At 36.6% G+C, this 14,146-nt stretch overlaps 1 protein-coding gene across 2 annotated transcripts; it reads right to left on the bottom strand.

Moving 5' to 3' along the window:
• Positions 1–2,097: 2,097 nt before the first annotated feature.
• LOC107830849 (cysteine-rich receptor-like protein kinase 7) lies at positions 2,098–6,402 on the bottom strand. 2 transcript variants are annotated; one of them, XM_016658516.2, is made up of 8 exons: positions 5,384–6,401; positions 4,597–4,722; positions 3,937–4,026; positions 3,671–3,855; positions 3,398–3,608; positions 3,049–3,286; positions 2,799–2,949; positions 2,098–2,723 (listed from the first exon to the last, which is right to left on the bottom strand). In XM_016658516.2, the coding sequence occupies exons 1-8, from the start codon at positions 6,318–6,320 to the stop codon at positions 2,415–2,417; spliced, it is 2,247 nt and encodes a 748-aa protein (XP_016514002.1). In that variant the 5' UTR covers positions 6,321–6,401; the 3' UTR covers positions 2,098–2,414. The 2 variants fall into 2 exon arrangements, with proteins under 2 accessions (XP_016514002.1, XP_016514003.1); XM_016658517.2 differs by lacking the exon at positions 4,597–4,722 and having other exon boundaries at positions 5,384–6,402.
• Between the last annotated feature and the right edge of the window lie 7,744 nt (positions 6,403–14,146).

The raw sequence follows: 14,146 nt of genomic DNA, 5'->3' as shown, positions 1-14,146 counted from the left end.
ATTCGTATAAGTAATCAAAAGAGGCTAGTTGAACCATTGATTTAACCTTGTTAGAAGTGAATTATCTAGAGTTAGATCCCGAACAATTATCATGCAACTATCCTGTCGAAACCCTATCTTCTCCCACTGATAACTTTATTTGCTTTTTCTTTGTCTAGATAGTCACTAGTCAATAGCTTTAGATTATTAATTAATTTTAATTATTAATGATATAAATCTCAGCTGTTGATCCTCCTGAATAGCAATCAAGCTAGAAACTACGAGAATATTGTTTAAATCAAATTCTTGTGGATACGATATTATACTATACTATCTTTGATTAGCGAGCATAAATTAATTGTGTTTTGCGCTCGTCAACCTGTCCCATAAAGTTCTCCCCCTAAATATGACTCAAGCCCCATATGGATACATTGTGGATGCTACTGAATGAGAAGGAAGGGTCCTCAATTTATTGAAGTCCAAACATTTTCCTACAAGAAAAAGGACTAGCCAAATATGGGAGATTTATAATTTTCTTCTGCAGACAGGAAAGGCAAATTATGGTAAATATGTTGTCCTTTCCTTCAAGAGATAGGAAAATCAAATATAGTAAGAAAATCAGGACAAACACCTAACAATTCTCTCTCTTGACCTAAATTTTCTGACAAAATAGATTTGATCAACCTTCTTCATATAACCTTCAACAGGTTATATCTCCAAATCTCTACCGTAAGGTTTGTCTCAACGTGAGCACTCCGGTCAAATTTCTCAGACAAAAATCATGATTATCGTCAAATCGGTTGCGGCTAAAACTAAATCTGCCAAGATGAGCCTATTTTGAACCTCGCTTTGATACCACTTGTTAGGTACGAAAAAATCAGATGTCATACGGAAACTAGTAAGAAAACCTTGAACAACGACAAATCATACAAAAAAAGGACTAGCCAAATATGGGAGATTTATGATTTCCTTCTGCAAAAAGGAAAACCAAATTATAGTAAATATATTGTTCTTTCCTTCAAGAGATAGGAAAATCAAATATGGTAAGAAAATCATAACAAACACCTAACAATTCTCTCCCTTGGCCTGAATTTTCTCACAAAATAAATTTGATCAACCTTCTCCATATAGCATTCAACAGGTAGCATCTCCAAAAATCCACCGTAAAATTTGTCTCAACGTGAGTAGCAGTTCGATCAAATTTATCAAACAAAAATCATGGTTATCGTCAAATAGGTTACAACTAGAACTAAATCCGCCAAGATGAACTTGTCTTGAACCTCGCTCTGATACCACTTGTTAGGTCCGAAAAAATTAGGAGTCATGCGAAAACTAGTAAGCAAACCCTGAACAACGACAAATCATACAAAAAAAAGAGAAATATACCAAAAAAGACACAAATATTTAGCGTGGATCGGTCAACAGACCTACGTCTACAGCGGAGATGAGCAATCCACTATAATAAAAGAGAGTACAAAATATCAAGAGAACAACCTCACGAAGAGGCAAACACAAGTGACATGCTAACACTTGCACCGTAAAATTCTCCTCTTAAACATGACTCAAACCCATATGGCTACATTGTGGATACTACTGAATGAGAAGGAAAGATCCTCAATTTATAGAAGTCTAAACATTTTCCTACAAGAAAAAAGACTAACCAAATATGAGAAATTTGTAATTTGCTTCTACAAAAAAGAAACTCAAATTATTGTAAATATGTTGTTTTTTCCATCAAGAGATAGAAAAATCAAATATGATAAAAAAATCACGACAAACGCCTAACATAAACACCATCTAGTACGTGTTGGCACATAATAGAAAATGCAAACATTCCTCCTTCATCGTTTGTGCAAGAGTTTCAAAAAATGTTTAAATAGTCTTGGTCTACTCCATCGCTTGCCTTAAGATTTTGGAGTGAATAGGCAGATGTCTCATATGGTATAAGAGCCAAATTTAAAAAGACTTGACACTCATAAGTTAAAACTTCAAAGGAAAATTACTTTGTGCATCCTTACCTGAAAACAAAAATTCAAATTTCTCCCTTTCACTCAATATTTGGGCTTCGTCGAAGTGTCACGAAATAGGAAAAATGACATTATATAGCCGCTCTAAAAATAATAGCAAAAAAAGGAATATTTTTTTGTATATATATACATTCTGTATGTTATATACAAAAATTATATACACTTTTTCGGCTACCAAATGTAAATAGTTTCTGACGCGTACTGAAAGTGAAAAAACCCCACGAAATATGTATCAACACAAGCTCTAATGAAAGGGTGAAGTACACAAATGGCCCTCAAAGGATGTTCTTGAACTTTTGTCTCCATTTGCCTCGTGGAAAACACTTTTAACTTTTGTCTCAAATGGCCCTCACTCACCCTATGGAAAAACACTTCTAACTTTTGACCTTGAGTACTGCATTGGTAGACTTATCTTCCTTTCAACTCTGAAATTGATAATCCATTTATCGAATATCTTTCTGCTTCTTCAGACCTCTGTGCTTGTTGATCCCCCCTTTCTATGAAAAATCCGGGTCGCTCTGGTGGTGGTGGTGGTTTCCTCGACCCATTAGTAAGCATGGAAACCACACTGGACATTGAAGGCCTATCTTTTGCATAGTCTTGCACGCACAAGAGTCCCACATGAATGCATCTCAGTACTTCGTCGCGCGAGCATGACTCAATTAGTGTTGCATCTATTAGCTCCAAAGCTCTCTCTTCTCTCCATAATTCCCATGCCTGAAACATAGAAATGCATGGTATTATGTTTCTCTGTTTCATGAGATAAGTTCATAAATAAGTCTAGAAACATACCAGTCCTATGAGGTTTAGTGGGTGCTCAGAATCATAGCAGCTGTTGTTTTTCTTCCCACTAACAATTTCTAAGAGTAAAACTCCGAAGCTGAATACATCTGTCTTTGTTGAAACAATGCCTCTTAAGGCATACTCTGGAGACATATAGCCACTGAAGTTGTGTTTGAAAGTGTACTTAGACTTTTGAGTAAATATAAACTTGTATATGACTATAAGTTCAATTTGGCTGAAACTATGGGTTTTCACTTACTGTGTTCCAACAATTCTTTTTGTATTTGTTTCAGATTCTTGCTGTCCAAAAATCCTCGCCATGCCAAAGTCCGATATCTTTGGATTCATGTCACTGTCAAGTAATATGTTGCTCGCTTTTAAATCTCTATGAACAACTGTCAACCTTGAATATTTATGCAGATAGAGTAGACCTTGAGCAACCCCTTCGATGATTCTGAATCGAGTGCCCCAATTTATTTGCTCCTTTTTGTTAGTATCTGTTCATATCATAATAGAGGATTAAAACGAAGCAGCTTGTGGACAAATACATTGCAAATTGGTTGCAAGTATATATTCTAATCGTTGAAGAAGAGAAGTGCGGTATTTACCAAAAAGGAAGAAGTCTAGGCTTTTGTTATGCATGTATTCATATACTAAAATCCTTTCTTCGCCTTGAGTACAGTAGCCTAAAAGCCTAACAAGTTTAGTGTGTTGAAGTTTTGCAATCAATAGAATTTCATTCTTGAACTCCAGCAGACCCTGTCCAGAACTTGTTGAAAGCCTTTTTATAGCTACTTCTTGACCATCAGGCAACTTTCCCTGAATATAACAACTGGTTTCAGTTTATTTCTAACAAGAATCATATTCATTCAATGTTTTACCTTGTAAACTGGTCCAAAGCCACCCTCACCAAGCTTATTTCCTAGTGAAAAATTGCTCGTGGCAATTGCCAGGCTCCCGAAGCTGTATAATTGCACTTCTTCACTCATCTTCTTGTCCATCTTTCTCCTTTTTGCTCTATTTGTTGTTTGATTAAGCAATAGCAAAGCTGTTGCTTTTGCTTTCCCTGATAGTGAAAGAGAAGGTTGTGAGATATTAAAGTTTATTGTTGTGTCAAGTTTTATAGCTAAATTCTTCAAGTGCTTACTTTTCCTGTGCAGAAGGTAGCATAGGGAGCTAAGTCCTACGAATATTGTCAAACCAATTGCAACTATAAGCCATATCCACCATTTTAATGCTGCATCAACAAAATGAGCCAAAATTCACAAAAGTTATAATAAAGCATATTTTTGGACACACACTTAAATTTTGGAACTGTGAGATGCATTTTACATCCACAGGTTTAAACAGATGGTCTAAAGGACCTTTCTCTGGATATACTCGATACAATGACTAGATTTACTAAAAGACTAATACACGCCTAAAATTATGATAAGCCGTTGAATGGACCATATCGACGAACAATCAAAAAAAAGTTTTCACCTTCAATCCTAAACAATACTTCTCTAGAAAATTTTATCGAGTAAATAGGATTCATACAATGGTGATTAACCCCTCTTTTCTCATAACTCATAAAGAGAAAAAGAAAACATAAAAGTAATGGAATCTACTACCTCCTCTTCATGACCTTAGTTCAGATTAAAAACTAAAAAGACGACTAGCTATGAGACCTCGATAGAGCAATCTCAAAGGAAAAATTAACAGAAGCTAGCAGAAATGCAGTTTAAAAAGTGAGATTAATCTACTAATTCAGGAGCTACTATTCAGTTAACAAAATGCAAAAACAAGATTTGTATACTATACATACAAGTTCTTTGAGATGAATCAGATGATCTTGGCGTTACATTGGGAGATGGTGCTGGTGATAAGGCCGGAGGAATTGGGATTGTACTTGGTACATTTGTGGCACTCCTATTTCTTGTTGGCTCCGAATCTAGGAAAACACATTGCACAATTCTAGTTAGAACACAATCTCTACTGGCGCTATTAACTTTGCTAGTCATACAAGTATAAGTGCAAGGAATTCTTTCGAACTTTACTTAGGCATAAATGGCAACTAGCAGGAGTATGTTTCTAGTACTATTATTTCCAGATTTCCATCCCAAAACCTGGACATCTCCATTTTGCTTTCACTTTTTTTTCAAGGATCGCGTGACACCGAAAATTAAGAGAACTTAACAAAAAGAAGGAAAATAACCATTATTTCCACTAGAACATTGTTTTCTGTAGTCATACTAATTTATAATACTCCATTTGATTGGTTTCTATTTATTAGCGAGTAAAAAATAGTACAGTGAGACATCTTTATATAACAGCATTCCTATATAATAACCATTTATTATACAATCCAAGTTTTCTCGGAACCAATTTTTATGTTATGTTATATTATATATTTTCTGTAACAACACTTCATTGTAGCATCCAAACAATATCAAAACAAAAGCAGTTGTTATAGAGAGTTTTGACTTTATATGGAAATAGACATCCACATTTCAGCAAGGTAGAAAAATACAAATAATATTCATCTACACATGCTAATCATAGTCTTTTGGCTTTAATTATTTATAAATTTCCCACAAACAATTATCACATACCTTCCTGAATGGAGGCACTATATCCACTCTGCTCATCCCAAAATTTTGACCACAACATAACACCACCATACTTGCGCGATTTCTTGATCACCGGAAGAATTTTGCCGATCAACACATCCGCCGGAATAAACCCACTTCCGGCGGCTTGTGGTGCCGCCGGAAGACCCAAAAATATCCTTGTAGCATTCACCGACGACGTCCACCGGATCCAAGAATTTTCAATATTATCAGTATTATTAGGAGTATACTGACACGGAGGATTATTGTAAAATTGAACCCAAACATTGTCAAAAAGACCTGTATTTAAAGCAGTACCAAGCAAACTATCGGGAAATGGACATTGTGGAGCTGCTGTTAAGTACACTTTTTTTCCAATCTTACCATAATCTTTCAAGTATTTAGCTAGATCGTCATAGTAAAGAGACGATCCAAGCTCAATATCAAAATCAATTCCGTCCAGAACAGCACTACCTAAAGGTCTAAAAGAGGAATTTCCACCCAAAAATGTGTTCCATAAATAACGCGCAAAAATTTTGGCGTCTTCTCTTGAAGCTAAAGAGTAATTTCCAACTCCACCACCAATGGATAACATTACTTTGACGCCTAAATTTTGGCAAAGCTTGAGTTCTGGACCGACGGCGGCGCATCCGTCACCGGCGGGGTTGCAGTGACCGGCGAGATTGATTTCAGGAGTTTGGCCATTTCCGAATTTGTTAAGGAAGGCTAAGTTGACATAGGAATATCTGCCCGAGGCACAGGTTTCGTTTAAGGTTGCTTCGTTTCCGTTTTGGCCCCAGTAAATGGCTATGGCACTAGCAATTGGGGTTTGGAGAGCTAGGAATAAAACAGATAAAAGAAATTGATGTTTGGTCATTTTGGATAGAGTATATGGTGTGAAACAGAGATTTGAGAGTGGGGAGAACCATAATTTGAGCATGTAATTGAAGAGAGAAGTGAAGAGGAAATGACAAATTTCTGTATATTCTTCAACTGACAACTGTACATATCCTTACTCATTAGTCTAATAAACTGACTTTTATAATCTCTTAACTAACCAGTTGTAAATACACCATATTACCCTCGACAATTCATTCAGGCGTTTGGACATGAATTCCATTTTTTTTTTCAAACAATTTCACTAAAATTTGAAGATGAAGTTGTGTTTAGTTATAATTTTTGCAATATATTTGGATGTCATTTTTTTCAAAATCATAAATCATGATTTATACCCCATAACTTGTAAAAAAATATCAAAATTACCACAATTTAATTATTCTACTTGAAATAAACAATCAAAATGCTATTGTTTAACTGTTATCATATTCTGCTTTAGTGCAATATACAGAAGATGCAAAATCAATATCGCATTTTCTAATTCTACTAACACACAAAGAAAGTGCAAAAGCAGGCATAATCACATATTTCTCATAACCATATAATCAAACTTACAGTATACCAGCCATCTATTTCGTATTTCGTATTTTGTATACTGTATTCCATATTTCGTATCTTTTATATATTGTTGTTGTTATTGTTGTTATTTTTATTACGCATTTCTATGGTACTAATATATCATCTCCTATTGCTTTTTTGAGCCGAGGGTCTCCTGGAAACAGCCTCTCTACCCTTCGGGGTAGGGGTAAGGTCTGCGTACATATTACTCTCCCCAGACCCCACTTGTGGGATTATACTGGGTCGTTGTTGTTGTTGTTGTTGCTTGGGATGTAAACTCACCAGCATTGTCACACCTCCTTTTTCCGACCCGGTGAGAACTAGTTTTTCAAATTTGAAAATGGATTTTCAAGTGAAAAGGGAAAAATTGGTAAGAATGGGATAACCAAACATTATTTTCAAAAAAAATTTGGAACAAAGAAAAAAATTTGTATGTCCAAACGAGCTCTAAGTCACTCCTTACTTTTCAACACTCCCCTCAAGTTAGGTGATGTAAAAACATCAAACACACTTAGCTTGGAACTCAAATATTTATGCTGAACTTTGCTAAGTACTTTAGTCAATAAGTCTGCATGTTGATCTCTTATTCTAATGTACTTTGTTCTGACCAAGAAGGAGAGTATTGACATAACTAGTAAAGTTATTTCCATGTGACTAGGAGGTCACGGGTTCGAGTTGTGGAAATAGTCATTTGCAGAAATATAGGGCAAGGCTGCATACAATAGACCATCATGGTCCGACCCTTTCCTGGATCCCATGCATAGCGAAAGCTTAGTGCAGCGGCTGCTCTTTACTTTATTCTGGCTAATCCATGCAAAATCTTCTCCCTTATAAAAGTCTATATCAATATGCTTGGTCCTTTCGTGAGACACTAAATTAGCGGCTATCACAGTGGTTAAGAGATGTTGAGAGGTGAAGAAGACAACAAAATGAGCAAATTTATATAGGCAATAAGCAAACGAATGAAGGTGGATTCTTGACGGTGTTATTAATCTATATTCGTAAAATAATTTTGGAGAATAAAAATAATGTAAAAAAAATAGAAATGTAGAAGAAGCATAAATTAATCCGAGCCCACTGAATTCACAGTGTTTCCTTAAGGAACTTAATCTCCTCCTAGTACCCGAGGTTATGGATTATTTTCTCCCAGGATAGAACGGATTACACATTGGTATAGCAGTACTTCAAACATAATATTTTAGCGAACACAAATGATCGATAGCAAATCACACTTATTGTTGGTTTCTTTAAATTAAAACAATGCAGAAGAAAGAAGGAGAATTCGGAATTTTCGTAAGAAAAAGCTGAGGGAATGTCCTGCTATTTATAGCCAATAGATTGGGTTGAAACGAAGAGATGCAACTCTTCAAGATGACCAGTTAGATAAAATGGCTATTTACGCAAAATAAAATAGAAAAATAAAATTGGAGGGAAACTTTAAATTACCGTTACAAAAACAGTCGATTTGGATTAAATATTAATATTTAACAAATAAATTTGGTCCAAAAAATTAATTAATCAATCAGATCATTTGACCAAATTCAAACCCAAACTCAAATTTGAATCTGAATCTGATGCCGATGACAGTGTGAGGCTTGCCTTCTTCTAAGCTCTTAAAGAGTTGAGAAGAAGAGCAATTATATATATACCTATCAAAATACTTTTCCTCCTCCAATATGGGACATTGTTCCTTTGTCAAAGAGGAAATTCAAATATTTTATTTTTCCCTCAATTTCCTATTCACTCTATTTTAAGCTATAATAAGCTTAAACCCAACGATCCCCCACATGAATGAGGAATGGATATATCACGCAAAAATGCATGAAAAAACTGTATGGTTTACAAACAAGGATTAATCGCATCTGGATAAGTAGGTTTCCCTTTGAATTTTCCGTAGTGAACTTATGTCAGATATACTCGGTTAATCGGTAGATTTGATATCTTTAAACCGTCAAACTTTAGTTTATATCTAGATAACCATAATTCACACAATCAATCCTTAACCATCTTTGATTCTAATTATTGTGTACGTTTCAACCATGAACATCATCTGGTTTCATAAGTGCGTAGAGAACTGGCCCTACAAAATTTTCTTTGAAGCGGGTAAAACTTCTCACTTACATAGGTGATTCCTAATCGTGTCATCCCGTAGATACACTCTTTGACATACCCCGTATAAAATTTAGAAATTATTAAAAAGCCTTAATGCTTTATCCTTGGTACTAAACATTGTCTCATCACGAGAATGGACCAAAATTTTAGTTGACAATGTTGAACCGTTATTAATGACTTTGCTTGATCTCCTTGAACCTAGATCTTGGGATCTCTAGTATTCTAGGTAGATTTATCGCCACAATGACATGTCCTCATCCATAGTCTCATTCCTCTCGATGATCTTTCAAGTACCTCTCTAGTTAGGCCTTTTGTAGGCAGATCAGACACATTATCGCTTGAATTTACGTAGCCAATTATGATAATTCCCCCTAGAGAGTATATGCCTAACAACTTTGTCATATATGACGAGATTTACCATTATACATAGTGCTCCCAGCCCTTCCAATTGCCGTTTGACTATCGCAATGTATGAATATTGGTGCCAGCGGTTTGGGCCAAAATAAAATATCTTCCAAGAAATTTTGGAGCCATTCAACTTCTTCATCGGCTTTATCTGAGGCTATCAACTCAATCTCCATTGTAGAGTGGGCAATATAAGTTTATTTGGAGGACTTCCAAGATAACGTTCCTCCACCAATAGTGAATACATATCCATTTGTGGACTTAGAATCAGTTGAATCGGTGATCCAATTTGCATCACTGTATCCCTCAATAACCGCATGAAACTTACTGTTGTGAAAAGCAAAATCCTGGTCACGACCCAAAACTGACCCGGTCGTGATGGCGCCTATCGTGAAACTAGGCCAACCGACACAACTCCCGAATCAACCATTTTCCAATAAAAGTTATTTTTATGCCATTTATAAACAATAATTCTCATAATTAAATTTTTGAAGAAAAGTGCGGAATAATTACACAAGCCCGACATCCAGATGTCACTAGTCATGAGCATCTACCAAGGTCTGAATACAACAAGAGTCTAAAAATGTACTAAATACAGTAATGAAAATGAGAGGAAGAAAAGCAGTGATGCGAACATCGTGCAACCACCTTGCTACCTCCGATAACTCTACCTCTGAGCAATCAACACCCGCTACCGAGTTCCGAAATACCTGAATCTGCACACGAGGCGCATGGCGTAATGTGAGTACTCCAACCTAGTAAGTAATAAGAGTAAATAAAGACTGAGCAGTAAGAAAATGCATCAACCACGTCATAGCACCACAATGTTTACAACATGTTCCCAAACCAGGATACCATTCAATTCTTTTTCGTTAAACCACTAACTTCCATAAAATCCTTTAAAAATTATCTTTCTATCCTTTTCAATATAGGTTTAATGAAATATGTATATAGTGGAAGCGATGAAAATCATAATTGGCCCCTCGGGCAAAACATAGTTCGTATACAGCCCCTCGGCAAAACATAAATTTATACCCATTTCCTAACTTAAAAACTTCAGTTTGAATAAAAGTTGTTTTAAAGCGTTTGGTTAACATTTTTAATAGAGGCTCGATCTAAAGATAAGTGAAAGTAGTAATTAAATCAACATATTCGATAAAAACTCACTTTAAGGAGGAGTGAAAAAAACAATAAGTTCATAAATATGCCCCTCAAGCAAAGCATCACTCATGTACATATATATATATATATATATATATATATATATATATATATATATATATATATATATATATATATAACCCCTCGTACAGCCTCTCAATCACTCATGACTCACTCTTACCGGTCAGCGCTCACACTCAACACTCACACTCAACAGGTACCATATAGTAACTGTTGCGGCATGCAGCCCGATCCATATATCGCTGCGGCGTGCAGCCCGATCCATATATCTCGTCGACGTCGCTCACTAGGGGTGTGCAGACTCCGGAGGGGCTCCTACAGCCCAAGCGCTATATCGCTGCGGCATGCAGCCCGATCCAACATATCGCTGCAGCGTGCGGCCCGATCCATAAATATATAATCCTCACAACCAGGCCTTTAGCCTCTCTCAGTCATTAACCTCACAATCAGACCCTCGGTCTATCTCAGTCATCAACCTCACAATCGGACCCTCGGTCTATCTCAGTCATCAACCTTATAAGCACTCAGACCATCAGTAAAACAGGGAACACAGACCAAACAGTTTTCACATTTTAAGAAGTAAAGCGATAAACTAGATTTAAACAATAAACAGGTAGAACATGACTGAGGATATGCTTTCAAAACAAATAGAGTGAGGAAAAATAGTAAAAATGCTCCTAAGGGTCTCAACAGGTCGGCACATGGCCCAAACATGGCATACAACCTAAAATATATATCAATCTCTAAAATATGGAATATCATAAGATTTCAAATCAAATACACGACTTGACAGTCGTACGGGACGAATCAAGTCACAATCCCCAACGGTGCACGACTCCACACTCGTCATCTAGCGTGTGCGTCACCTCAAAATAGAACAACGAGGTGAAATCCGGGGTTTCAAACCCTCAGGACAATATTTACAATCATTACTTACCTTGATCTGGTCCAAACTCTAGCACGTGATGCCTTTGCCCTCACGAATCGACCTCCGTATGCTCCAAATCTAGACATAATCAGTACATAACCATTAAAATATGCTAAGGGAACAAAACCCACTCGAAAATATCCAATTTACATTAAAAATCCCGAAATTGCTCAAACCTGGCCTCGGGCCCACGTCTCAGATTCCGATAAATTTTACATCAATAGGTTTCTTATCCTCTCACGAGTCTATACATACCAGGAACCTCAATATCGGACCTCAATTGCTCCTTCAAATCCCCAATTTACAACACTCTCCAAATTCAAGCCCTAATTCCTCAATTTTAGGCTTAATTTCCATGATTAATTAGGTAGAATTTATACAAAAATCGAGTATTGAGTTCAAAAATCTTACCTCCAGGTGTTATCTTTTGAATCCCTCTTCAAATCCTCTCAAAAAGCTCCAAAATCTCCCAAGCCAAATGAAAGAAATGGGTCAAAACTCATATTTAAAACAATCTGCCGAGGCTTCATCGAGTTGTACCTTGTGCTGTGCAGGTTGTACATCCTATTACAATTTTCCCCTGCTGTACACCTTCTATTAAAACGCACATAACTCCTTATGGAAATATCCAAATGACAAACGGTTTGAATATTTAAAAACTAAACTTGAAGATCTTTCATTTAATAGGTTGCACACCATATAACGCTTTATATATTCCGATATATAAGCTTCTAAAATCGGCACTATGCATCAGAAAATTTTGTCGAAACTGCTCCACCAGCCATCTTTAATCGATCATACCTTTCTGATAAAATGTCCAAATCATGAATATTTTATCTTTCTGGAAACTAGAATGCAAGGGCAACAACTTTATGTTTTACAAAATTTCAGATTCCTTATAAATTTTGAGATATAAGCTTCCAAATCCAGCTCCACGATTGCACTAGTTGCTGTCAAAACAGCTTTCAGCAGAAAATTTCAGCAACTCTTTAGTCCGAAATTCATTCCGTTAACCTTCCGAATCCACCCGAGGCCCTCGGGACCTTAACCAATTATGCCAACATGTCCCAAAACATGATACGAACTTGCTCGAGGCCTCAAATCACATCAAACAATGTCGAAATCATGAATCATACTCTAATCCAAACTTGATGAACTTTGAAATTTCAAACTTCTACATTTGATGCCGAAACCCGTCAAATCACGTCCGATTGAACTCAAATTTTGCACACAAGTCATATTAGACATTATCGACCTTCTCCAACTTTCAGAATTGGAATCTGACCCTTATATCAAAAAGTCAAACTCTCGGTTAAACTTCCCAAAAACCTTCAAATTTCTATCTTTAGCCAAATGACTTCAAAATGACCTACGTACCTCCGAATTCACTTCTGATCGCGCTCCCAACTACAGAATCACCATACAGAGTTACTCTTAGACTCGGAACCCCAAACGAACATCGATAACACTAAAATGCATTACAACCCAAACTTATGAATTTTGTTTCAAAATGCTAACTTCCACAATAGGCGCCAAAATGCCCCCGAGCCATCCAAAACTCGATTCGGGCATATGCCCAAGTCTGAAATCATCAAATGAACTTACTGGAACCTTCAGATCCCAATTCTAAGGTCGTTTACTATGAAATCCAATCTTAGTTAATTATTTCAACTTAAAGCTTCCGAAATGAGAATTCTCTTTCCAAATCAACTCTGAATTCCCCGGAATTCAATTCCGACCATGCATACAAGTCATAATACCTGAAGTGAAGCTGCTCATGGCCCCAAACTGCTGAACGACGCACTAGAGCTCAAAACCATTGGTTGAGTCATTATATTTTTCCCCACTTAAACATACGTTCGTCCTCGAACGTGCCCAGAGTTGTTCCAAAAGCCAACCAATCGCTGAATAACCTTACCATGAAAATACCCGGGGGTGATCCCATGTCACCCTATCTCATATAGGTTTGATAACATAATGTAACTGAAATTTCACCATCCAACCTAGCCCATAAACCTTAGAACCACATTTCCACTTCTGAAATCATCCACAAGATCAAAATCTCGCATTTATACTCTGAATAGGCACGAACAAGCTGTAATAACCCATACCTGCAACCATCAGGTGCAATTATATGGCATACCGCATAACTCAAACACTTGTAGCAATAACTTCTAATCACAGCAGCTGCACAAAACTACTGAATATCGATAGAGAACTTCTTATCAACTAAAGTCTCATTCCAACACTTTCATATAATGTCAATGATAAATGAAACACGCAGTAAGCCGTAACCATTTCCCAAATCAACCATTCATGAAGCCATTTCTCCTTTGGCAAAGACCATAGCAAATTCTTGAGCTGAACCTCGATATTATCCTTCCAACATGCTGAAATCAAATCTGTTTGTATTCATTAAAGACCCCTAACGATCTCATTTAATCCAACTCAATTACTCTGGTGACATGACACATCAATACAGCCTAAAGCCACAACTTGTGCAACCCGCGCACCAATAAGCAACAATCCGAACATACCCAAATCGTGAAAATGATACAAATGAAAGAGTTGTACTGCAAGCTCACCAATACCACCACAACACAATGCTGAGAACCCGTCACACATTGCAGAAATAGAACACACGAATCTAACCTGCAGGATCATACCTCCACATAGCTTGGCTC

Source organism: Nicotiana tabacum, chromosome 18, assembly GCF_000715075.1.
Source record: "Nicotiana tabacum cultivar K326 chromosome 18, ASM71507v2, whole genome shotgun sequence".
Classification (NCBI taxonomy): domain Eukaryota; kingdom Viridiplantae; phylum Streptophyta; class Magnoliopsida; order Solanales; family Solanaceae; genus Nicotiana; species Nicotiana tabacum.
This window is presented reverse-complemented; position numbering and strand designations above follow the sequence as displayed.

Bases quoted from the DNA above. Each gene is read 5' to 3' on its own strand.
- LOC107830849 (XM_016658516.2), bottom strand. From the start codon at position 6,320: ATGCTCAAATTATGGTTCTCCCCACTCTCAAATCTCTGTTTCACACCA. The intron at 3,609-3,670 runs GTAAAACATTGA...TGTTATATTCAG, and splicing joins GCTTTGGACCAGTTTACAAG to GGAAAGTTGCCTGATGGTCA. The intron at 3,287-3,397 runs GTAAATACCGCA...TGATATGAACAG, and splicing joins CCTAGACTTCTTCCTTTTTG to ATACTAACAAAAAGGAGCAA.